Source organism: Montipora foliosa, chromosome 1 (assembly GCF_036669935.1).
Source record: "Montipora foliosa isolate CH-2021 chromosome 1, ASM3666993v2, whole genome shotgun sequence".
Classification (NCBI taxonomy): domain Eukaryota; kingdom Metazoa; phylum Cnidaria; class Anthozoa; order Scleractinia; family Acroporidae; genus Montipora; species Montipora foliosa.
In genome coordinates, this window is record NC_090869.1 from 4,077,336 (window position 1) to 4,104,082 (window position 26,747).

At 40.0% G+C, this 26,747-nt stretch overlaps 1 protein-coding gene across 1 annotated transcript in view; it reads right to left on the reverse strand.

The window, feature by feature from the left end:
• LOC138008533 (uncharacterized) overlaps positions 1–22,238 on the reverse strand; it is a 22,813-nt gene extending 575 nt beyond the window's left edge. Inside the window, exons 1-7 of the mRNA XM_068855854.1 lie at positions 22,112–22,238; positions 11,619–11,697; positions 10,853–11,454; positions 10,138–10,426; positions 6,322–6,326; positions 4,859–4,939; positions 1–4,131 (exon numbers count right to left, since the gene is read on the reverse strand). The exon at positions 1–4,131 is cut by the window's left edge and continues 575 nt beyond it. Coding sequence (XP_068711955.1) covers positions 1–4,131; positions 4,859–4,939; positions 6,322–6,326; positions 10,138–10,426; positions 10,853–11,454; positions 11,619–11,647 — 5,137 coding nt within the window. The 5' untranslated portion in view covers positions 11,648–11,697; positions 22,112–22,238. The remainder of the gene's footprint in view (positions 4,132–4,858; positions 4,940–6,321; positions 6,327–10,137; positions 10,427–10,852; positions 11,455–11,618; positions 11,698–22,111) is intronic.
• Between the last annotated feature and the right edge of the window lie 4,509 nt (positions 22,239–26,747).

Here is a 26,747-nt window from a genome sequence, read left to right on the forward strand (position 1 = left end):
CTTCCAGTTTGCAGAGTTTAATGACGCAAACTCGACTTGAGGATAACAAACAAACTGCCGTGTCCTCCTCCGGCGAGATAAGCAGACACACAATGCTTCCCTGGTCTTGTGTTATCTTTGCGAATGTGACAGCTTTCATCCTCGCCAGATCCCACAAGAACACCAACCCGTTAATGTCGTAAGTTATGAGAAAACGGTTTACTTTCAAAAACTTGCAAAACACAATTCTTGCCAGATGACCCCGAAGAATTGCTCTGAACGAAAAGGTTTTCGCATGATCCCAAACACTGAAGAGAACAACAATGTTCTCAATGCAGCAAGCAAGCAAATTATTCTCCACCGAAAGGGTGCACTGACTGAACTTAGATGTGCTGTAAGGTGAACTGACGCCGGAATTTGCTAGTAAACGGCAAGGAGAGTTCTTGTACTCCCAAATCTCAACTTCATTGTCACCGCACAAGATTAACCTTGCTTTGTCCGACGAAAGGCAACAGCATTCAACCTTTAGTGGCAATTTGAATGAAAGAAAGATACCTAACTCAACAACCCATTCATGTAAATGTGGATCGTTCACTCCATCCTGGACACAAAAGAGGAGCAACTTAGAGTCATCTGAAAATGTAAGTGCAGCCGTGAACGAAGATTGTTGTTCGTAGACTGTAAAAACATTTTTGTCGTCAAAGACACGCAGAAATTCTATCTTATTCCCTCTGTGAATGGCAACTAACTTTCCATCAGGAGAAAGCACAAATTTATCAAGCATCTGTTTACGATAATCATCCAGTAAACACCGCGATAAGAATGATATGGTTTCATCAGAAGCTGTCGTAAAAACGTTAAAACCTGAGAGACAATTAATGCTTTCCCCGTCAAAAGCACTCAACTCTAACCACGGGCCCGAGAGTTTGGGAATTAAACCGGTTTCTTGCAAGACTTTTGATCCACTTCGAAGACAGGAAATTAAAAGGTGAGGGCAATCCAAAAGAATATGAACATTGCTTTCAAGAGCGTTGGAGATCTCATGGAGAATATTCTTCTTGCGTAAGTCCGTGAATGCGGGGCAGCATGAAGCAAGCTTCAAATCTTCTAGCAGGTGGTAGATACCAATTTTCCCACTTTCGATCCTTTTCTCCAAGAAATGGAAACTTGACAAACACCTAAAAACAATTCCTACGGATTCCTGGTCACCATACTGACACAGAAATCGAATGACAAAGCGAAAAGCGTAGTCCTGCAAATTCTCATTTATGCATGGCCACGCTGGTGAAGGTTCGGTGACAATACCAGACAGTATTTCCTCAAATATTCTTGCCAGGTACTCTTCTGCCTTTTTCTTGTCTATCAACAAGTGAGGACAATCTTTTCTTTTGGTCTTTCTTTGGTAGTCTCTCCTCTGCGGATTTTTCGTTAACCAAGTTGGAATCAGTTTAACTTCATCATCATCATCATCATCATCATCTTCAACGTTATGCTCATCCTCAGAGTTAAAGAATATATCTTCTTCTTCCCACCTTAACATGCTAACATCTTTATCCCGAGCAGTGGGAGGGGTTGAAATGCTAGATTTTGATATCCATTCCCGTTCCGTATGTAGACTTGTCGCGGTTGAGTTCGCTGTGTCTTCCGTTGGAAGACGGTCATCTTCCAGTTTGCAGAGTTTAATGACGCAAACTCGACTTGAGGATAACAAACAAACTGCCGTGTCCTCCTCCGGCGAGATAAGCAGACACACAATGCTTCCCTGGTCTTGTGTTATCTTTGCGAATGTGACAGCTTTCATCCTCGCCAGATCCCACAAGAACACCAACCCGTTAATGTCGTAAGTTATGAGAAAACGGTTTACTTTCAAAAACTTGCAAAACACAATTCTTGCCAGATGACCCCGAAGAATTGCTCTGAACGAAAAGGTTTTCGCATGATCCCAAACACTGAAGAGAACAACAATGTTCTCAATGCAGCAAGCAAGCAAATTATTCTCCACCGAAAGGGTGCACTGACTGAACTTAGATGTGCTGTAAGGTGAACTGACGCCGGAATTTGCTAGTAAACGGCAAGGAGAGTTCTTGTACTCCCAAATCTCAACTTCATTGTCACCGCACAAGATTAACCTTGCTTTGTCCGACGAAAGGCAACAGCATTCAACCTTCAGTGGCAATTTGAATGAAAGAAAGATACCTAACTCAACAACCCATTCATGTAAATGTGGATCGTTCACTCCATCCTGGACACAAAAGAGGAGCAACTTAGAGTCATCTGAAAATGTAAGTGCAGCCGTGAACGAAGATTGTTGTTCGTAGACTGTAAAAACATTTTTGTCGTCAAAGACACGCAGAAATTCTATCTTATTCCCTCTGTGAATGGCAACTAACTTTCCATCAGGAGAAAGCACAAATTTATCAAGCATCTGTTTACGATAATCATCCAGTAAACACCGCGATAAGAATGATATGGTTTCATCAGAAGCTGTCGTAAAAACGTTAAAACCTGAGAGACAATTAATGCTTTCCCCGTCAAAAGCACTCAACTCTAACCACGGGCCCGAGAGTTTGGGAATTAAACCGGTTTCTTGCAAGACTTTTGATCCACTTCGAAGACAGGAAATTAAAAGGTGAGGGCAATCCAAAAGAATATGAACATTGCTTTCAAGAGCGTTGGAGATCTCATGGAGAATATTCTTCTTGCGTAAGTCCGTGAATGCGGGGCAGCATGAAGCAAGCTTCAAATCTTCTAGCAGGTGGTAGATACCAATTTTCCCACTTTCGATCCTTTTCTCCAAGAAATGGAAACTTGTCAAACACCTAAAAACAATTCCTACGGATTCCTGGTCACCATACTGACACAGAAATCGAATGACAAAGCGAAAAGCGTAGTCCTGCAAATTCTCATTTATGCATGGCCACGCTGGTGAAGGTTCGGTGACAATACCAGACAGTATTTCCTCAAATATTCTTGCCAGGTACTCTTCTGCCTTTTTCTTGTCTATCAACAAGTGAGGACAATCTTTTCTTTTGGTCTTTCTTTGGTAGTCTCTCCTCCGCGGATTTTTCGTTAACCAAGTTGGAATCAGTTTGTGTAGAAAGGTGACGGTATCATTGGAAGTTTGATTCCAAGCAAATTGCATAACAGCATCAATTACTTCCTGCTCATCAAGACTCGATTTTTCTTGTTGCAGAACAAAGGGAATAAACGAGACAGGAAGGGGAGATGGAGCAGCTAGGATACATCCGATCAACTTCTCGTAGAGATCTTTACCTACTCTACTAAACACTCGTTGAAAATTGTCCCGAAAGAAATCTTCAACATCGTCGACAAGAAGGTCACTCAGCGTGTAATCCATCTTACCTTTTTTTGCGAGATCGTTGAGTTTTTTCCTAAGGTAAAATGCATGCAAGAACAATCCATTGCAAGATTTTGTCATTTCTTCCACGGTGAATTGGAGAAGCGATAACTCGACACCATTCTCAAAAAATCGCCGTATATCTCCCTCGTGTTGCTGATAAATACCATGCTGTTCACTATCGCCTGCGCAAATCCTAACACAGGGATTGTATCTCTCCAATCTTTCCCGTATTTTGTCTTCAGGGCGACTGGTGATAAAGAACAAAAGCCAATGAGGAAGACGCGGGAAACGTTCCTTTATAAGGAAAAGGAAATCTTCCCTGGACTCGTACTCTGTCTCATCTAGGGCGTCAATAATAACTAATTTTCGCTCTGCTAAATGCGTACACTTAGCTAATGGTTCTTCTAACAGTTTTGTAAAAAGTTCCTGAACCCCTAATTTATTATTGTGTAACATCGTGATTACACCATCTATCCCACCCACTGTATTATTGTAGCGACTATTACATTTACAGAGTTGACTCGCCAAAAACCCAAGAAGATACCTGGGATCATTTCTTGTGTCATCGTAGTGACGGCAAAAGCAGGCAGCACCTAAATGCTCCTTCATGCGCTGCGCCAGGGCTCCAGCAATCACACTCTTGCCGACTCCTGCATCACCCAGGAGAACATAAGCTCTGGACTCACCAGGATCACTGAACCACTTGTTGAAATCATCAAACAGCCAATTTCTTGTGTCTGGATCGTGACGCTCGGCAAAGAATCTGATGTCTGATTCACAATCTGCGATCTCTGAAACAAACAACGAAGGAAAAAATGGTGGGACCGAACATCTGTTTGCTGTGAAAATGATCGGTTACATCTTCAGAAGGGCAGTTCCATTTTAAAATGAACCGAGTAAAATGAACAAGAATTGGTGATGCCGGGTCCTTTGATTTAGCAAACGTAATGCTACAAGGAACTATATAAAGAAAACAAATCTATGCAATGAGAAAAGCACACCTAGTGCCATTTTCTTTTTCATTCGACTAAATTAGCCAACATTTTCAGAGACCTCCTCGATTCTATATTTTTTTTACTGGTGGAAGTAACGTTTCATAAATTAATAGCAATGAGGATAAGACCAGACGTAATAGCGTACTCAAGATTACAGTTTTCTGTTCCGAACACGCGCTTGCGCAACCCAAAACTTATACTTGTATTGTACTTATGTTATTACTCTAATTAATAAGGGCTCTCGTCTCATAAAGATGAGGCTGAGGCACATAGGACAGGTTTCTAAACTTCTCTGATGAGATACCTTGATCTTACTTTTCAACACAAGATACAACTTCTTCAGAACACAATTGTAACAACAGGCCAACTATCCGCTCCCAAAAATCTACCTCTATCTCAATAAGTCTTCATAGAATTCCTCCACTCTTTACATACCTTTTAACCTTACTGGGGGTATAACACATTCATCTTAAGCAAGTTCCAGACACCTACTTTCAGTGATTTTCATCAATGAATAAATTACCATACTCACGATGACTGTGCGTGCTGCTTCTGCCAGCTGCTGTTACAACATTAGCACAACTTGCTTCTGGTTGAACAGGATCTATTGTAAACAAAAACAAGTACAACAATTTTACTAATACTATTAATTACAAAGAAAAATATACTAACATCCAGAAATTAACTAAAAAACGAAAGCTTTTACAGAAGTAAAACATCGACTGACAAAAAAAATCAAGATACATGTAAATATGGAATTTGATTAGCTAACAGGTAAAAACGTATTAGGCTACTAGATACGTATTCGAAAAAAAAAAATAAACAAGTGCTAAAAATTACACACATCACACAACAAAGAGCAAAGCGAGCCAGTGGTTCAGTGTAAAACAATGGAAATGTTGAAGAGAGGAGAAATCACTGGTTTTATATTGAGATTAGTTTTTATAATTGTTTACCACAGAAATCTGCTGAATTCCAAACTTTAACACCAAAAATATGTTCTAGTAAATACTCCAAACTTTGTTTGGGTTCTCAAAAGATAGCAGCTGCTCTTTTAACATAGTCTTGTAAAATGATTACATTTACTAATCAGAGGTTAGAAGAGTGTGTCAAAGATGGATCAGCAACCTTTGGCGCTGTCACAAAGTACAATATTCCTAGCAACTTTTCTTGCAATTTAGTTTCGAGGAAAGTTCTAACACTGCAAAACACATTACTTGACGGGTGTTACACTGAGTAACGTTTCCTGCAACTTGTCTCGTTTTCGATGATCACATGACTTTCTTTTGCTGGTGCTGCAAACCGTTGCGACACGAGTTGCAGGACAAATATTACGCTGCGCAAAGCTTGAAAATGTCTTTGCAACGTTACAAGAGCCGTTGCGGAAAGTAGAACTCAGTTTTACTTTGTGCATCGTTTTTACCCCACTGCAAGGTATGTTACATTGCGCAATGTTTCGTGCAACTTTTTTCGCAATGGCGTTACGAGACAAGTTGTAAGAAAAATTGCACAGTTTAACAGCACCTTTAAGCAGTACCACCCTTTTTGGACAAGGGGAGAGGAATGAACATAAAATGCCAAAAACGTTACGTAAATGATTATTTTTGGAGAAGACGTTAGGGGCATAAATTGTTACAACACACATACACAAGATGCAAATGTGAAGAACAAGTTTTGATTCTCACACAAAGTATGCCTCTGATGTAGGACACTAGCATAAACCTTCAAGAAATGCAACAAGGTACGAGCATTAACTGGTCAGTGTTTCCACAAAATAAAAACCACACGCGCCTCAAGCTCAGTGGGAGGGAAAACTTGGCCTGGCCTTGGTGCAAGAGGTCTTGAGTTCGATCCCCGGATCTCACATCCTTGTTTCGACTTCTTTCCTTTCAGTGTAGCCTTAGTAGCTTTAAATACCCTTAAAACGGAGCACTGATGGAAAGAGGGGGGTAAACTGAGGGCACCGTCGGCTTCCTGGGAGAATACCCTCGCTGTAGAGGGTAAAGGAATTACCGACGTTATATAAGGTGTACCTTTACCTGGCGGAAAAAATGTAAGGATTTGTCTGGGAATTCCGATAAAAGGCTGATGACAATTATATAAAAAAATTCTCAATTAAAAGTCTAACCTTATTGCCATTGTGGGCGGCTTCCTTCCCGCGTGGTTTTTTTTTTTTTTTTTTCAGATCCAACGCGATTGGAGTCATTTTTCAATTTTTCGGTTTCTCAATTGACAAAGATTGGGGCTCAGATTGAATTTTCATTTCAACCCACCATCAACGCAATAGCGACCTCAGGCGGTAGTTTGTTCACTCGATCGCAAGAAAACAGCTTCCGCATGATTCGCTTGATCGATTAAGTGGCCACGGCTTCGACCGTTGGATGACAAACTGAGCCTTACCGGGGTGACAGACCGTAATTTATCAACAACAAATTTTTTTATTGCCCTCTTGGTCTCCCGACATGATTGACTCAGTCGTCCAATCACAGTCACGCCTCCTTTCTGTTGACAAACTTCAAAAACACATTTGCGAAGCCGCAAAGCGTTGAAAGATGGCTAAGAGGCCCAGCGAGAATGAAAGCAGTATTTTTACAATGACTGCAAAATTCTCGCGCGCTCATTGGCAAATTTTTATTGTCAATAAGCGGGCAGACACATAAATTTATAATTTATGCATTTCGAAGAGTTTAATTTATGAAAAATTCTGTGAAACGTCGATCTGTCACTTTTTAACCAATAGAAAGTCCCCGTTTTTCCACTAGCCAATAAGAGAGCGAGGCAAGTTATGAATTTGGTCGTGTCAGATTGAATAAAATTGAAGTTTTTGTCTCGCGTACTTCTCGTGTTTTGATTTAATTTGACAGAACCCTCTGCCTTTTTGTTATTGTAAAAAACAAATTGATGTCAGTTTTTCATGCGTCTGTCCTGTTATTGACAATGAATTTCGTCATAACATGGTCAAAGTAGTCTGCGGATCCACGAGGCGATAACTACTTTCCCAATGTTATGACGAAATTCATGATCAATAACAGGACAGACGCAAGAAAAACTAACATCAATTTGTTAAGTGTACAAACTTAGGAGAATAACTAAATTCTTTGTTAGTCATGGTAATTTTGCGCATTCATGCCGCTTTTATTAGTTAATAGGAATTTGTACGCAGTAGGCTGTTCGCGATCGAAACTGTATTTATCAAGCCTTCAAGGAACTAACATGCGTATAAACTTTGTTCTCGTAGGATATTGTGCTACGAATATTTTGTCGCTGGACTTATTGAAATACATGAAAGATATTACGCATCGCCGATATGTGAACTCGGAAAAATCCGAGCTGAACCCACGACCCTCCGTGACTTACTGGGTGCTTACCATTTAATCGTTGCATTAAGGTAGGCGATTTTTCGAATTTATTGACCAACCGGACGAGAATGGCGCTCACCATTTACTACCCCGAATTCCATCCCGCATATTTTACTCCATCTTGCGAGAAAGGGCCTGGAAACGGAAAGATTCTCGCAAATGGTAAGGGAATTCCCCGATTCCAATCCAAACGGAGAAAAGGGAATACCTCTAGAGGTTGTCCACAATTTCCAAAAGATTCTCCGGAAAACTGCCTTTCCATTTGACCTCAAAGCGAAATTCCCGGATTTTTTGCCTAAATGGTAAGCACCCATTGAAGCCAGTGAAATTTAATTATCGGTATCTGAGAGAATACAGTCGTGTCGGGAGACCCAGGGGAATTTTAAAAAAAAGTTTTTGACAAACTACGGTCTGCCACCCCGGTAAGACTCAGTTTGTTATCCAACGGTCGAAGCCGTGGCCACTTAATCAATAAAGCGCATCTTTCGGAAGGAGTTTTCTTGCGGTCGAGTTAACAAAGGTAAAGGTAAAGTTACTTTATTTAACGTTGGTAGTTCCTTCAGCTACGAGGCTGGTATCAATGGAAGCCGAAGGTGGTCGAAATATCAAACACAAGCCTTATTAGTGACTTAAACAACAAAAATTGGTGATAAAGCGTTGTTCATTCTGAGGAATCGAGCGCACATTTTTGTGGCCAAGAACTGGGCCGCGCTGGCCGATAACTGGGCCCACTCGGGTGAAAACAGGGCTGAGCAGTCGATAGCTTTACATGTGTAAACTGAATGCTGAAGCTAGTTGTCGTTTGAAATTTCAAGTCCTTACGGCTATTCCAACGTAAGAAATACAAGTTTACGTTTTTTGTGGCCGAGAACTGGGCCCCATACTTTACACCAAACCGGCCACTTCTGCTGGAAAGAACACACTTACAAAGGACAGCCACAACACCGGGAACTTCAGCCGCTACTCTTCTCGAATAGTGTGTGGGTTCTATAACGTCCCACAGGGAACTTATGAACATGGAAGATGGGGCCTACGGTTTATAGTCCTTATCCGTGAAGACTTGAAAGTCTAACCATTAGCGGATATAATTACAAAGGCAGCACTTTTCTCCTCAGTTATTTTAAGACCCTGAGTGTTGGTCCAGTTGGAGTCGAACTCAGGACATCCCGCATGGCAGCCCCGTGTTCAATTAACTGAGCTGCCGTTCAGTAAAATAGGCTGCATGATTCAAAGTATCAAAGGCTTTGATCACATCAAGCGCATTCTTTTTTACTGCCTTCTACAATTTTGTGATGTGGAGTGCTTACATCGACCTACATCTAGGCCGAGATCAGTTGGCAATTGGCAGCTTTAACACAGTTGGCATTCCTGTGCATTCAGAGATATATTATTAATTCTGAAGGATACCTAGGACTGTGATCCTACTTAACCTGATCACAAAATACTTTTAGCTTGTGGTTTTGCTGTCTCAGTTAAATTAAAAAAAAAAGAGGAGGATGTTAGGGTGCGCATTGCATCATGGGAATAAAATAAATGAAGGACATCCATCTTTGCCCTGTTACATGTATCTCTCTTCTTTACTGTATATTTATGCAGCTAACTATTGGATACCTCATGAATAAATATGAATGTGGGATTTCCCTATTGTCACTGGAGTATGTAAACAATTTACCCACTGGGCAATTAGCCACTTGTCATTCCTCCCCAACCCCTTCCCACTACCTTAAGGTGATTGGGTCTAGAGCACTGATTTTTGTAATTTAAATTCAAACGCTAGAAATTAAGTGATACTTTAGGGTAAGGGTTTTAAGCGTAAAATTGTCAAAAAATATCATTTTATTCCTTCATAGTTTCGTATTAAGAAGGAATCACTTCAAATGTACTCTTTGAATGGCAAATGATAACCTCTAGACCAAACTTTTTCTCATTTTCACTTTTAAGTCTTATTTCCCATCCTGTGGCAATAGATCAACCTCCCCATAACCTGAATCATTTCAAAAATTTCCCTTGAAGTTTCAAATCATTGAGTCAACTACGACTAATACCAATGCCAAAACAATTATTAGAGCGGTTCCCAAGTGTCATGAAACAAATACCAATTATTATTATTGAAAGTAATTACTTTGACCAATCACAGCAGGTGCAAACAGCATAATGAACCAATCCAAATTTGTAGCAATTATATGTAACTTGCTCAAAGTGCAGAAAAATCGCGCGTGGAAGTTGTGCCTGTTTCTTTAACTTTAAGTTTCTTTAAATTTGTATTAGTTTTGTAGCTTGTAAATAATTACGCAATTCAGTATTTTACTGCGATGTGATTTAATAATAAACCAGTCTCTCTCAGTCTCTCTGCCTGCTTTTCCTTCTCATTGGTTGATAAACTGTAGCGAGATCAGGTAATTACTTTTGACAGTCATTTGAAAACTGCTCTATCACATTCTACTAATTACCCCAATTTCTCTGTACTTGTACTCTTTCAACAAAAAGTTTTACATCTTCAACATCTGATTTCAGCGATTTCTGCTCAAGTTGGAGATGCCCAAAACCTTGTTCCAACCCAGAAACTCGTGCATCTAATTCATCAAAATTCTTCAATGCTTTCTCTATTGACTTCCTTTCACTCTCCATATCAAAACTCATCTTGTCTACATCAGACTTCAATTCATTCACATGATGTTGCACTAACTGTAGCAAATCAGGGTCTACAGTGGCATTCATACACAGAGAGGTACCTAATGTAGAAAGTAATAAGTTGTCACATCATAAGCCAACAATGATTAAAGACTGAAGTGAATAACAGATTTTTTACATTCTTGTCATACCAAGCTATAAATATGGAAAGTTACTCATCAGGAAAATGTATCTTGAAAGCCACAACACCTTGTTTTCAGTGTAAGAAAATCAACATGCAGATTTCATCATGATGGTAACGTTAATTTTCCTACAACTCAAGGTTTCTTTTGGTCATCCAGTATCTAGAATATAACAATTAATTTTTCTGGCCAGTTTTGAGTCACTTGGGGCTACATATAACCCAAAGAATTTTACCCACTTTCAAGAAGGACTGACTGCCAAATGTTAGGTCCTATAATAAACTTTTTCCTAACTCAGACATGAATACAAGTGAGAGTCAAAATTATTACCAGGTAGATAAATACCTTTACTTTCCCAGTCCTGCAGATCAGATAATAGTTTGGCCTGATCACCAACTGGCAGACCAAGTGCTTTCACAAGTTTTTCCATTTCATCAAAACTCTGCCTGAACTTCACAGTATCCCAATCCTTGAAAGCACAATGGGCCCAAGAATTCCTGGATTGTCGAAGATCACTTGCAGCGCTCTGAACAGTAGCAGAAAACACTGGCACCTTGCTAAGCAAGATAAGCACAGCTGATGCATCACAGTGTTCATCAAAGGCATTGAACTTAGCCATGAAGTTCTCCACATATAACTTAGCAAAGTCAATATGAGATAACACGCGGCAGTCAAAGGCAGAGTAATTGAACTTTCCGTGCACCTTGGGTCGTGCATCATTGCCATTAATGTTCTCATACTTCAAAAACACTTTCTTTGCTGGCCAGTGGGTCAGTCGTGTTGGTGTGGCCTGGGTATCAATACCATGACTACTTTTGATGTTACAGTATTCCTTTTGAATTTCTCTTTCAACAAAGGAGCGTATTTGGGAAACAAGAACCTTGTTTAGCCCAATGCCGAAAACCAGCCACCGCTTTTCGTTATCACCAACACAATGAAGAAATGACCTAAAAAGAAAGAAAGCGTTTGAGAGCTAGGTTAAGACAGGATAAAACAAATAGCTGGAAAACGAAAAATGTCACTGGGATTATGCAAAATGCCATTCAATTATTGCACAAAGCAGGATTATTCTTGATAAGTACAACAAAATAAAAAGGATGTATTTTATTACCTTCCTGATGCTGCAGCAGCCATAACCATTCATTCCTGATTCATCGTCATTATAGTCCCATCACCAAGCCTTATGTTATCTACCAACATAATATTTATTACTGTAAGTTTCCTTTATCAATTGTGACTGGTATAAGAACAAATAAACTCCCTTCAATTTTATTGGTTAAGACTTTTAGGATCAGTCAAGTATGACCACTACTAAATTTGCTGCCCTTTTGTGAAGAGAAAGTCTTTAATGCCTGAAAAATGCAGGCAAAGGAAGAAACAGGTGGTAGTAGTGATCATACTTTGAAATAATTCTTGACTGATTGTAAATATCTAATATGATAATATATAATAGACAGATTTATATAGCACCATATCCAATTCCTGCTCTATGGCGCTTTACAATTATTGTGCAATTCAAAAACTAAGTAACCAAATAAAAATAAGTAAAAATGACTAATTCAAATAAAAGATAACAATTAAGAAGTTATGGCATATGTCTACTTAAAAAGATAATGTAGGTCTTAAAGGTTTTTTTTTTAAGTACTGACTGAGCTGCTGAGCCTAATTTCAAGGGAAAGGGTGTTCCAAAGCCTTGGGGCAACAACAGATAAAGCCCTTTCACCATAGGTTTTCAGTAGATTAGCCCGAGGAACAACGAGCAAGAATTTTTTACATCACCTTAAACTACGACTGGAACTATAAGGTTCTATTGAGCTACTTACATAAATAGAAGCCAAATTATTTAAAGCCTTAAATATTGTCAATAATATCTTTAAAATTATGCACTGCTCAACCGGTATCCAGTGGAGCTCCTTAAGTGTGGGTGTTATGCGTGTAAACTTAGAGTTCCATGTTACATGCAATGACTATCAGGTGAACTGCACAGTTTTGTACAGACTGCAACCTTCGAATTAAGTACTTAGGTAAACCATGCAAAATGGCATTTCCATCATCAAGTTTACACATAACAAAGAAAAGTACCAATAAAACAGTAGATTCTTCACTAGATAGTACAGACAAAGACCCTCTGATCATAGCTATCCTTCTAGTATTATGATAGAATGCAGATTTGCAGATTTTACTGACATGCTCCTCAAAGAACAATCTCTCGTCAAATACCACACCAAGATTCCTGGCAGAAGATGTGGGTTGTACAAGTTCATTATTAACTAAAATAGAATTTACTAAAGGACGTGGGCAATGCTTAGAGCTGATGATGAGAAGTTCAGACCTATCACTAGCAATTTATTTGTTCCTATAACATTTGCAATAATTATTGAAAAAAGAAACTTATGATAACTGGCATACCCTACATTACCAAGCCACAAACAGTTGCAATGTTTTGATGTTTGTCTCTCTGTGTCAATATGCTACACCAGATTGAGGCAAGTTGATCCAGTCTTATAACAGTAAGGCCCAAACCCTAAAATTAACTGGTAACCACACCTCTATGGGGGTAGGTACATTTCACTGACACCCTAGTACATGGACTACCCCCAATGGATTCTGTCCATGAACTACTGAAATGAACTAGTAGTGTATCGACTACCATAAATTGACTACCTAAACAAGTCAACTTTAAAGATCAATCAAGCAATGCTGAACATCACCAACACTACAGCGATTCCACAAGTGTACCACTGACAAATATATTAGCCTAGCCCTTTGAAATTCAGGAGAACTTGCAAAATTTCCTACCTATAAAAATTGTCCTATTCCTGCGTCACCAAAGTAACTAAGAATACAACAAGCATGCAAAAGCTGGTGTGACTCTATAGTGTTCTGAGTGCTTGTGCCATCTTTCATTTTAACTATGCTGACCAGACATGTGCAGCCAGCAAGCATTGGAGTCACTCACAACAGTGGAGACATGGGTGATTGTGACTGCAAGAGGAACCAGTTCGCACGTCTGCCGGTTAATAATGAGTTAGGTCATTGCACAATCATTCCACTTTTCTTGGTCACTCAGCTGTTAATTAAAAGTGCAAGATGGCAGACAAAATCCAGTTTATGTAAACACTCACTGCAGCTTGTGCTCGTTGTGATCTCAACTACTTTGTATTAACGACCCCAAGATGTGAAAAGGACTATTTCTATGGGTAGGTAGGAACATTTTGCAGGTTCTCTTAAATTTCCAAGGTTTAAGCTTTCATATTTGTTAGAAGTACACTCGTGGTTTGTTTCAGCATTGCCTGATTGATCCTAAAAGTCAATTTGTTATGGACCTTAGTAGTCCATGGACTAGGGGTTTAGTGAAATGAACATACCCCCGCTAAGGGATATTTCACAGAACCACCCAATTAGTACATTGTATAAGTTCCTCCCTTGTTAGAACGCAATTAGAAAAAAACACTCAAAGCCAAATCCTATGATTTGATTTTTAAGGACAATTAGTCATTGTGAGTTGCAAAAAAATGGGCCAAGGGAATCTAAAGTAAATGAGAACTTCAACACATGAAACACAAAGTAGTCAGTCCTTCAACGTCTAAAAACAAAACTCTGAGTTCCTTGGGATGCCCGAGGCGAAATCCTGCAAAAAGGCCTTAACATTTTTTGATGTTCTCAAAATCATTTGTTCAGTAATTGTTGTTAGGCACAGTATTAAAGCAGATACTTCATCACAATAGCCAATCTTGACAACAAAAGAACTGCGACGATGATCATAATTCTCTGAGAACATGACTGTCCAATTGACAGTGTTAAGAATTAATACACTCAATATATTGCCATCTACATGTAGACACAACAGAAGCAACAGCAACAGAAGACAGAGTAACCCTCACTTCAACCTACGCCCACTCACCTGACCGGACAATCAGCCTCTCAGTGCCCTACATCGCGTAGAATCAGAATAGACCACATTGGTTGGGGGCAAACACAGCTAAAATTACAGTGAGTGTATGTAGCCTGCAAAGCAGGCATATTTTGGTTTTGGTAAGAATTATCAGCCAATGTCTTGGATAGCGAGACTAAGAGAAGCCTGAGGTGAGTCAAGAAAATTGCACACAGTGAGAGGAGGACAGTATGAAATGGTAGTGGGGGAAGGGGATGGGGAGAGAAATATGCCTGCAGGCACTAACTGTTTGTTTGGCGAACCACATCAAATTTTTGGACGGGGTTCTGATTGGTGCGCTGATCACCTCCTGTCAATCAATTAAGCATATTTTTCTTCCAGTTCTTTCGAGGCAGAATTACAATGCAAATGAGAACATGCGCAGTTGCGAAGCTTGGATTCAGCACTCAAAGAAGCTATTTCGGATCTCTGCAGACTGAGAATATCGTTTGGATTGCGATTGGAACAGAAAGAAGCCACATTGACCCTACTTTCTAGAGAAGATTTATTGGCAGTTCTTCCAACCGGCTTTAGAAAGATTCTTATCTTCCAGCTGTTTGCTAGAGTAAATCATATCAAACAAACCCACATGTGTGATAGTGTGATAGAAAAAGTATTATGCAAGATCAGATATTCAAAGCTGCTTTGATGAATTTAACTGCTATATCGCTTTTGGATGCTAGTTTAGACGGCGTAGAGAGCGGCAAGTATCAACTGATCTTCGCTTACGCTCAGGAAATTCTGGAAAAGTCATTCCTCGATTGGTTGAAATACAGCAACACTCCTCTGCACCAAAATCTTACTGCGCCTATTAATTGTTAACGAATCTCACACTGTTGAGACGTGGACCAGTCAAAGGTTTGTTTTCTATACTTCATTTAATTATTTTGAGAACCAGATGCTGGCCAACGTCTAAGGATTTTTGTACAAGCGAAAGGTTTTTATGTTTCTTGTTGGTCAAATTTTAATAACGAGTCTCTTCAACAGGTCAACAATTCAGAAACAAATTTCTAGTTTCTAAAGAAACTGTGGTGCTGCGTCAGTGGGAGAGTGAAACAGGAAAATTTGGTTTTATCAAACCTGTTGATAAAGGTCGAATTACCACTATGAACAATTTGGAAAGGCCACGTTTCGAGCGTTAGCCCTTCGTCAGAACGAATAGAGGAATTGTGGGTGTTGTTGCTTTTTAGGTGGGTGCGGAAGAGCTTTGCCATTGGTGGAAATGTGGTAACCTGAATTTGTGAATTAATTAATGGAATGAGAGGCATTTATTGACTCCGTGAGGATAGAGTGTACCTAGTTGAAAGATGAATTTTTGTTCCAGATTCTTATGGCTTTCTCTGTTCCTGTGGTGTAAAGATACTCAGCAAATTGTCATGTGTGATTAGGAAGCTTAAAATGGCACGCAACTGGTTTTGATGCATCTGTGTCCTTTTTTTCTGCATCTCATAGGAGTTCGCGGAAGCAGCCCACCAATCTTCTCCCTGTTTCGCCTATGTAGGTCTTCTTACATAGTGTGCAGGTTATGCAATAGATAACATTTGCGAAGATGCATGTAAAGTGGTCAGTGACTTTAATGGGTTGATTCAGTCCTGAGATCTTAGTGTTAGAAATAAATGGACAAGTTTTGCATCGTGTGCGTGTACATTTGAAAGTTCCCGGTTGGTTGTCAGACTCAGTGGTGGAAGAGGAAATAATAAAAATTATAATAAACAATATGTTATATGTTTAGTTTAGGGATCATTGCGGAGAATTTTGAAGGTTTTGAGAAGGTCATTTTTGACTGCAAGGTTTTGTGGATGGTAGGTGAGGGTGAATGGAATTCTGTTTGTTTCTTCGTTCTGTGATGTTTGTAGTGCGGTTTCTCGATGGATTTCTTGGGCACGATGTTTGCCTGTGGTGACAGCGGAGTCAGGGTAGCCACGTACTTGTTTGAAAAACTGGCACATTTCCTCACACTTGCTGTTAAAGTCGGACTTATCACTACAGAGGCGCCTTAGTCTAAGAAATTAAGAGAATGGGACGGCGTTTTTTACGTCTTGTGGATGAGAGGACAAATGTAGTTGGTTTGTAGTGTACGCTTGTAGATAAACCGTTGCCGTTGACTGAAAGTTTAATGTCAAGGAAAGCAAGTGAATTTTTGGAAATTTCCCAGGTGTATTTTAGAGCAGGGTGGAAAGAATTGACTGAAGTAATGAATTGGTTGAGTTCCGCTTTGCTGGATGAAGTAGCCCTGACGCAGTCATCGATAAAACGTTTGTAAAGATCAGATTTTGGTTCATTGTAGTTAGAGAAAAATTCATTTTCAATATAGCCTACGAAAAAGTTGGCGTAGCTAGGTCCCATTTTGGTTCTCATTGCAACACCAAGCAAATCGGCACCATTGCTTTCCATGAATCACCATAACTTGCTATCACTTGGATGTACTTTCCGACATATCTTTGCAATTGCAAATCTCTGAATATCCATGAGCATGTCGACGTTTTTGTCAAGACTAAAATTGTAATTTCTAGGAAAAAAAAACAAACTCAAATATTATTGGCTCTTTCTGCATTTCCGTAAATGCGATCAAGCGCAATTAATTAAGAGGTGTTTGTCAATTCCACAGGCCTTACTGGCAGGCGTTTTTCTCCCCTCTCCGCCCCTTCCCTGCCTCTCCTCCCAATCCTCTACCGGTTGTGTTCTTTCAAAATGGCAGCCCATTGTGAACATTAGACCTTGAACAAGTGCATGCCTCCCAAAAAACGCCTGCTCTGCAGGCTATGAGTGTATGGGGTTTTACTTGGACCACAGGCAGACAACCCTAAGGATGCGAGACCGCGTGACATCACGTTATTTTGAGACAGTTGTAACGGCCGATTCAACTGATCAAGGAAAATTTTCCATAAAAACTTTAAATCGCGATGTTTCTTTCCGAAAATTCATTTTATGGACACTCAGATTGATAAAGTTCACTCACCTACTATTTTCTGCGTTGTCCTGAGTGCCAGATGATGCGGACAGAAGTCATGCACCATTGAATTTGATCAAATCAAATTAACCAATCAAAAAGCACAGATTTCCCCCAAGAGACAAAATTATTAATCTGTGCTTTTTGATTGGTTAATTTGATTTTGATTATGGTTATCAAATTCCAGTGATGCATGAGCGGTGTCCGGATCATTTGGCAATAACAAAAACCTGAGCGAAGCTTGAAAATCGAGCAAGATTTTGAGGTTGCAGAGCCGTGTAAATTTGATGATTTTTGGCACAATGCTAGTAAAATTATCGACTTTCTACGTGCCCAAGGTTGGGAGGTGAGCGGCTTTTGGAAGAGGGAGAAATTCGGCTAAATTCTGGAGGCACTCGGCCGTGAGCGCTTTTGGAAGTTGCACGCCTTGTCTATTTATATTGTATTTGGTGATGCGTGGTTTATGATAAGGAAATCGAAGCATCCCAAAAACCCATCAAATCACTCAGGACAACGCAGAAAATAGTAGGTGAGTGAACTTTATTTACTTGAGTGTCCATGAAATGAATTTTCGAAAAGAAACATCGCGATTTAAAGTTTTTATGGAACATTTTCCTCGATAAGTTGAATCGGCCGTTACAACTGTCTCAAAATAACGTGACGTCACGCGCTCTCACATCCTTAGGGTTGTCTTCCCTTTTGGACCGCTGGAGCGCTGCTACAAAGGGGTGGGATTTCCAACATTTTCGGCTAATCTTAATGATTTTTTTTACCACTTTTTAAAGGAGGAATTCCTACGAACTGCAACAACTATCGACCAGTGCCTGTTTTACCTTGTTTAGCCAAAGTGCTCGAAAGATTTGCAAATCAAAAATTCCAAGATTTTGCAGTTGAAAACAAACTGATCAGTGAAAAACAATTTGCATATCAAAAACGTTCATCATGTAATATAGCCTTAATCCGTCTTGTCGACAAATGGAAATGGTCCATTGATATTAAACATATAGCTGTTGCTGCTTTTCTGGATCTACGAAAAGCCTTTGATGTTATAGATCATAATCTACTCTTTAAGAAGTTGGAATCTGCCGGTGTGTCCGGCTCTGCGTTTCATTGGTTTAAAAGCTACCTTGATAATCGTAGACAATTTATGTAACTTGCAACTCAACAGAATCAAAATCTTCAGCACTTCGACACGGGGTCCCACAAGGGTCCGTCTTAGGACCAACTCTCTTCTGCGCACATTATAACGATGTTACATTAGCAGTGAAACACTCAAGTTGTACTTTGTTTGCTGACGATACTGAAATCCATTACAGTGATGGAGATATCAACAAAACATCTAATTATGTTAATGGGAATCTTGACAACATTAGCTCATGGTTATCAAGTAATCAGATGGTTGTACACCCAGGAAAATCAGAAGTCATGAAGATTGGAACTCAAAGAAGTCTCAAAAACTCTAATGATTTAAATATCTTTATTCACGATCATCGTCTCAAGGAAGTTACAAACTATAAATATCTTGGTGTCTACGTCGATAGTACATTGGCTTGGAAAGAGCATCTTTCATATATGCGAAAAAGAACGTATCCAAAAATCCGTGTTATAAACAGACTTTCTAGTTTCCTGGCTAGAAGCGTTCTATTGAAGATCTATAAACAAACGATGCTACCAATCTTTGATTACGGATGTTCTGTTTGGATGGAATGTTCAAATTCAATGATAGACAGCCTAGAAAGGCTCCAAAATCAGGTTATGCGTACCATACTCAAAGCTAACAGGACTTCATGCACTCAGAGTATGAGATCTAAATTGGGACTCTTAACATTAAAAAATCGAAGGCGTTTCGTGAGATTTCAGTTGGTCTTTAAAATCATCAACGACTATAACTGTCCAAACCAGCTAAAAGGCTATCTACCTCGGCGATCAAGTTTCACGGGAGAGATCTCAGAGACAACACTACGCTACATTTGCCAAAAGCAAATACAACAGTTGGACAAAAAAACTTTTCAATATGCTGCAGCGAAGGATTGGAACGATTTACCAAAATCGATAAGATCAATTACAACCTTTTCATCATTCAAAGCAGCCTTATATAGTTTTTTGCTAAAATCGGACAAATTAAGTCATAGGTGCACGGTAAATTAAATATTGTATTTCTTATTGCTTTCCTTTTTTATCTGTTAAGATAATATTTAAATAGTTGATTTTGATTGTAAGTGATATGATTGTATTTCACCCTTTATCATCATTTTTATGTAGTTTCAGAAATATTATATTTATCTGCTCATGTATGAATACCAGTTTGTTTTTAACAAACTGATACATTTTTAGCAGTTTAAATAAAGCTATTATTATTATTATTATTATTATTATTATTATTTTATTGCTATGATTTATCAATGAAAGAGAAAATTAGGTATGACTTCGGTAAAGTGGAATTGCAAACCTTCTCATTTCGCTTCCAACTGAGCCGCAAGTTGCGTAATTTTGATTAGAAGGATTTGTATGAAATTTGTATGTATATATTCGATTCTCTTGGGTATATGTATTGTTCTGTGACCGTTTCAGTAGAGCACATGTCGCCAAATAAGCTAAACTTTTGATTGAGCAATTCAGTTCGTTTGCGAAGTGGCCAAGCAAAATGGAGAGCGTTATCCGCTCAATTCGCAACCGTCATTTGCGTGAGACGGAAGGAGAGAATGCATTAAATTTTCTCGACAAAGCACACAAGAGACAAGTAAATTGTTACCTAATAGTTGTGATTGAAATGTCAAACTTGTGATTGATTAATAAACTTTGTACAAATTTACAGGAATCGTTTTTATTAAAGTTAAGCATACTAATTAGGCAAGATAGAAGTCTTTATGAAATTTAATTTTACTGATAATTCAACTAATTACAAATTCATCAACCCCAGCCTTTTCCTGATATCTATTCAATCCCCCTCCGCGCTTTCAGACAATTGAACTTTATCGGGATTTACAAACCAACACATGTGACCTGAATAGTGCGTTTCTGTTGGCTGTAATCCTTATGAATTATTAATGAATTTTACAATAGATGTTAGAGTCGCAATAGCCCTTTTCACGGTTAGTTTTTCTCATTTGCATTATAATGTAATCTAACGTAGGTGCGAGGCAATTTCGGGTTAAAACGACAAAATAGCCCGAAATTGCCTCACATGCACGCTACAGTAGATTACATTGTAATGCAAATGAGGAAAACTAACCGTGAAAAGGGCTATTAAGTGGTCCAGCATCGCAGAATCGTTGACTGTTTGCGTGTGACAAATAGTACCGGCGATTAGGCATGTAATTTCGCGCGGTAATCAGGGCGGTCTAAGCCACGTTAACATGGCCTCGAAGTCCGGATCGTGTAGGTGTTCAAGAGGTCTAAATTTGATATGATTCTTGATGTACAGACTAATCCCTCCTTGAATATCCGAGGTGCGGTTTCTTGACATGAAATGGTAGCCAGGGATGACAAGGTGGTTCTCACTTATGGTGACCCTCAGCCATGTTCAGTAAAAAAGGCTAAGTCAGGGTCTACATCGAGAATCACACTTCTCACCTCGTCCATTTTAGGAGCCAGAGACATGGTTTTAGCAAGGAGTAATCTAACTCCGTGTTCGGTAGGTACATTACATCGCCCATGCGATAACTGCTTCACTGCTGCAAAATTCGAAAAGTTACGCCCGCGCGCCCCAGAGGCGCACACTGAGGCCGGCGAGTAATCTCGCGCGTGGATTCGGGATACAACCACTGGGATGGAACGACTGTCAGCATTTCCAATGCAAGAGGAGTCAATTTGAATATTTAATGTGCAAGATGGTGTAATATGCAAATCGTTCTCTTCTGGTGAATCTCTCGCAGATAAATTCGACGTAAAAAACGCTGTTGTTAGATTCAAGAGTAATTTCCCTGCGATCGGCGAGTCTCAATCTTCTTCGTCGTGTCCCTCCTCTTAAGCCTCTTAAGCGCGTAGGTTTTACACGTGAAACCCCAAGAGTAGTCAAGCGTCACCATAGGTTTGAAGCGAGGAGATTTCAAAAAAGTTGACGATAAACTTCTTAAAAAGAAGCTTGTGTAGGTTATGGCCATTCGGGACAGATATCAAATTAAGGCGATAGTATAGTTAGCCAGACAGGGTGTAAAAGTAGCGAAAAACTCCAAGATTGAAAGGAGCGAATTTTGACGTGTGCTGCCGGTCAGGCGCTCCGTTATGTCCAAGGGGCGGATTTCCAACATTTTCGGCTAATCTTAATGATGTTATTCGTCGTTGTTGCTATGATTTATCCAAGAGAAAATTAGTCATGACATCGGTAAAGTGGAATTGCAAATCTTCTTATTTCGCTTCCAACTGAGCGGGAATTTGCATAATTTTGATTTGAACGATTTGTGTGAAAGTTCAAAAATACGTTTACGGTCGTTCTAGCTTGATACTGTTCTTTATTCTTCATGAAAATAATGCCACTACTAATGCCTTTTGAGAGACATTTTAGCTGTTAAAATAAAGCTTTTATAGCAGAGTTACAAACGTTAAAATTGGGCTAAAATCCCATACAATTACTGTAATTTTAGCAGTGTTTGCCCCTCAACCAATATGGCGTCAGTATCCAAGTCTACATGTATTTGGTTTAATTATGTGCTGTATAACTGCACGACGAAATAATCTACACGGGAATGCAGAAATACAATTACCTGAAGGTGGGCCTTACCTTGTCTTGGACGCGTAAGTACTTGAACAGTTCAACCAAAGTCTATTGAAAAAACAGAATAACTGAATATCCTTCGAGTACCACTGTAGAGACTTTCGATTTTCGACGAAGCCCAGGGGGGTTCCCCACTTCCGGGATGAACCTCGTTCCCTTTCTTTCTAGCGCGAGCAGACTGGGGGAACGCTGGGATGACGCCTAATGGCGTTTACGAGGGATGCTGCTGTTTGGTTGGTTGCGAATGTCACTAGGGGCGTAGCGACCATATACACACGTACGCATGTGCGTACCTCGAAAGTCTGAAAAAATATATTTTACTTAATTCATTAATTAACTTATTTCTTTGACTTCTTTATTTATTTATAGATATTTTTGGCGAAAAGCGACTTTTAAACATGTAAGAGTTTTCTCTGTGACAACAACAAGACTACAGCCGACGGTTTACAGGAAACCCACCCACACTGACAGACTCCTTGATGAATCATCTTACAACCCTACGTCACACAAGGCTATAAACATAGGGACCTTGACGAGCCGCGCGCTACTGGTTTGTGACTGAAACGACCGGTTAATTAGCAGACGAACATAAGTACTAAGATAACGTTTTCAGTCCTGAGAACAACTACAGCTGCGACTCCGTTACACCCAACACTTGCTGTACAGAACGTAACGCAACAAACACTAACCTGACACCTACTCTACATCAAAGGAACTTCTGAGATTATCGCAAGGATCCTACAGCCTTACAACAACCGTATTGCTCACAGACCAAGAAAAAATGAGGGGACAGAGAAGGAAGCTCCCGGTCCAGCCCTTGGGATATGTCATGTCCACGAAAGTTATTTTTAGACTAGCGGAAGTCTTCCGAGACGTCCGCATGCAGGCCAACCTCGGTCCGATGTTTGAAAGAAAATATGTATTCATCAGCCTTTCACGTGCGCCATCATTTTCTCTTTTCACTAAGAACCTGAGAGCGAGGCAAGACTGCATGCAGACGTCTTAGAAGACAGACTTCCGCAAGAACAAAGACTACCGCTCGTCTAAAAATAACTTTCGTGGACATAACATATCCCGGCCAACGCCTTGAGCCTCCCTCTCTGTCCCCTCATTTTCTCTTGTCACAGACCCATCACTACCTTACGAAAACTACTGACTAATGTTAACGACAAAGACCAACCTAAGGACAGACAAGGAGCAGTTTATAAAGCCTGGTTTCCACATGATCTGCAAAAGTCTGCGACACGATCGCCGATAGGTCTGGACCACATCGCAGACATGTGGATACATCTGTCCCCGGTCTGCGGCGATATGCGACACACGGTCTGGACCATCGAGATACGAGTTGAATCTACAATCCTGGTCACACATTTACGGGGCAGAACACAAAATGGCTCAGACAGTGTACATTTTTATTCTACAGATTAATTAGCAGTCTCCATAACCTTATTCAAGCTCTCATTGTCATTTGCACACCCCCCCCCCTTCCCCTCGCAATTTGATAGCAACTGGGATCCTTCCAACTGTACATAGACATAGCAGCGTAACAACACTGCGAGGGGTAGAGGAGGCAGAGAAAGAGTTTGAGATGAATGTAGCAAATTGTCCCATTATTTTTGGCCAGCATTGTATATTTCTACTTTGCCGACCATTACGACGCTTCCGGCTAAGACAATTTTAATGGAAAGTGTGTCTGAGATGATCTGTGTCCTGTCGGCGACACACCGTTGTTCGCCTTGAAACACGTCCAATCAGACTTGAAGTGCGCTCCTTTTTCTCCTCGCTTCGCGGAGGATTAGTGATACACTTGTCTGCGATCGCTTCAGATTTAAATGAAAAATGGGTGCTTATATAGACTTAATAACAGTTTATCAGCGCTATTTGAAATGGGTGCCTAGACTTAAATGCGAAATTTGCATGGCTCGCATGACGCGCTGGCTCGCAGATTGTCCAGCCTCACCTTGAAGAGCGAGACTAACAGAGGCCTGAGGAGAGTCAAGAAAATTGCACTCAGTGAGAGGAGTACGGTATGAAATGGTAGTGGGGGAAGGGGAAGGGGAGAGAAATACGCCTGCATACACTAAATGTTCGTTTGGCGAACCCGTTCAAAATTTGGAAGGGGGTTCTGATTGGTGCGGTGATCACCTCCTGTCAATCAAAAGCATATTTTTCTTCCAGTTCTTTCCAGGCAGAATTACAATGCAAATGAGAACATGGCGGAGTTGCGAAGCTTGGATTCAGCACTCGAAGAAGCTCTTTAGGATCTCTCCAGACTGGGAATATCGTTTGAATTGCGATCGGAACAGAAAGAAGCCATATTGACCTTGCTTTGTAGAGAAGGTTTATTGGCAGTTCTTCCAACTGGCTTTGGAAAGATTCTTATCTTCCAGTTGTTTGTTAGAGAAAGAAAATCATGTGAAACAAACCCGCATGTGTGATAGTTGTTTTCCCGCTCAAAAAGTATAGTGCAAGATCAGATATCCAAAGCTGCTTCGATGCATTTAAAGTGCCACTACGATGAAAATTTTGCATGTCATTTTTTCTTTAGATTTTAAAAATAGATGTCCTAACTAGGTATCACGCCAATATTTATCTCAAAATTCCCACGGGAAGTATGATCATTTTAACGTAGTTTTTCGGTTTCCGCTGTCCGCCATTACTCGAACGGCAAATGACCGTGAGCGAAGAAAAGGGTTGGGTCTAGCTGGATCGCCTGGGGTGTGACGTCATACGCGCACCGCTCAAACTAAACGCGGCTAATTTCCTATACCATTTATGAGATGTGAGAGATCGCCGAGTTGCTTTTTGCTCATTTTATATACATTACTCCTTGATGGACTAGTTCGCATTTTGACTCCACTATCCAATCAGACACAACAGGACTAACTCAATCACAACACAACTGTGTAGATACATGGGCATGTAGGACAGCAAGCGCCACAAGCCGGTTTATTTTGCTTACCATATGCATACAAACTCCGCTCTAGCATAACAATACGTAAGCATACTTAATGGTACTGACCTCCTAAAAACGTGTTAAAGGAAAAGTACACTGGGCACCTGCCGGATACGAAAACCCAAAACCCTTCGGGAATGAGGGAACGTATTCTCCAAACCCTATGCAAGTTCCACTACCCTATGGAGGCTAAGGGGAAAATTAAACAAAAAAGTAGGCGAAGAAAGCTGAACCTAGACTGATTCAAATCCCTAACGGATCACTATTTGTACGACAAATTACCCATAATCCCCACCAGACAACCGGATCCAGTGCTCTGGTCCGTGCCGTCAAAATATCCATTTCTGCCAATTTCGCAGGCTACAACTGTCAGAAATAGCATTTTGTCAAACACCACGAAGCGACGCGCGTATGACGTCAAGAGCCAAGTCTTGCGTGAAGACCGCTTGTGCTTTCAAAATGGCGGTCCATTACGAACGTTGGACCTTGAAAAAGAGTACGCCTCCAAAAAAACACCTGCTCTGAAGGCTATGAATGTATGGGGTTTTACTTGAACCCCTGGAACGCTACAAAGAGGCGGATTTCCAAAAAAGTTGAGTTGTAAATCTTCTCATCTCGCTTCCAACTGAGCGGCAATTTGCATAATTTTGATTAGAAGGATTTGTATGAAATTTTAAAAATACGTTTACGGTCGTTCTAGCCTGGTTCTGTTCTTTATTCTTCACGAAAATAATGTCAGTACAAATGCATTCTAGCTGTCAAAATATAGCTTTCATAGCAGAGTTACAGAGGTTCAAATTCAGCTAAAATCCTATACAATCTCTGTATTTTTAGCAGTGTTTGTGGCAAGATTTTCGCCCAGGTCCCTGCCTCATTATGCTCTATGATACGTTTCTTGCGATAATATTAAATTGGCAAGTTTCAAACTGAAACATTTCTCTTGTAATTCGAAAAAAGGTGAACGTAATCGCGAGCCCTTCGTCCGCGAATTTGGTCCTTGGTCCGCGAATCGTGTAAGTAGCCCAAAAAAACACCTGTTAATCCCGATAATTTCTGTACGAACATGAGAATTTATTTATTCTTTATTATCCTTGATATATCTCAGCTACAATCATATTGAATGTCGTTGCGAGTATATAATCTGCTATTATTTGCAATTGACCGTCCCCCAACACAAACTGCAATTCATTTTTGGACCGTATAGGTATTCTAGACATACAAAAGAAGGTATAACCTGTTCGTAAACATGTATAAAGAAGATTTTGAAAATATTCAGTTAAAGCAAAGACCTTTTCCATTTATCGAAGGGTTTTTTTTTTGGCTTTGCGAGATTTAAGTTCTCTGGGATCATGAGTAGTATAGGTCTCGGACCAAGGATTCCAAAGGAACTCCGTTCATTGGGTACTGGTGAATGATTGGATTTTTCGACCGACAGACATTTAGGGGTCTTACATTTGTCACGATTGAGGGACATTTGCCAGAGACTAAGCTATCAAGATCTTGCTGTAGGGTATTGGCGTCATCTTTACTGCTCACGGTGCCATATAAGAGTGTATCATCGGCAAAGAGTTGGATACGAGACTTTGTATTTTCACCTATATCGTTAATGTAAATAAGGAACATTAAGGGGCCAAGTACAGTGCCCTGCGGAACACCAGACAAAACTGATACAGGTGCTGATTTTTT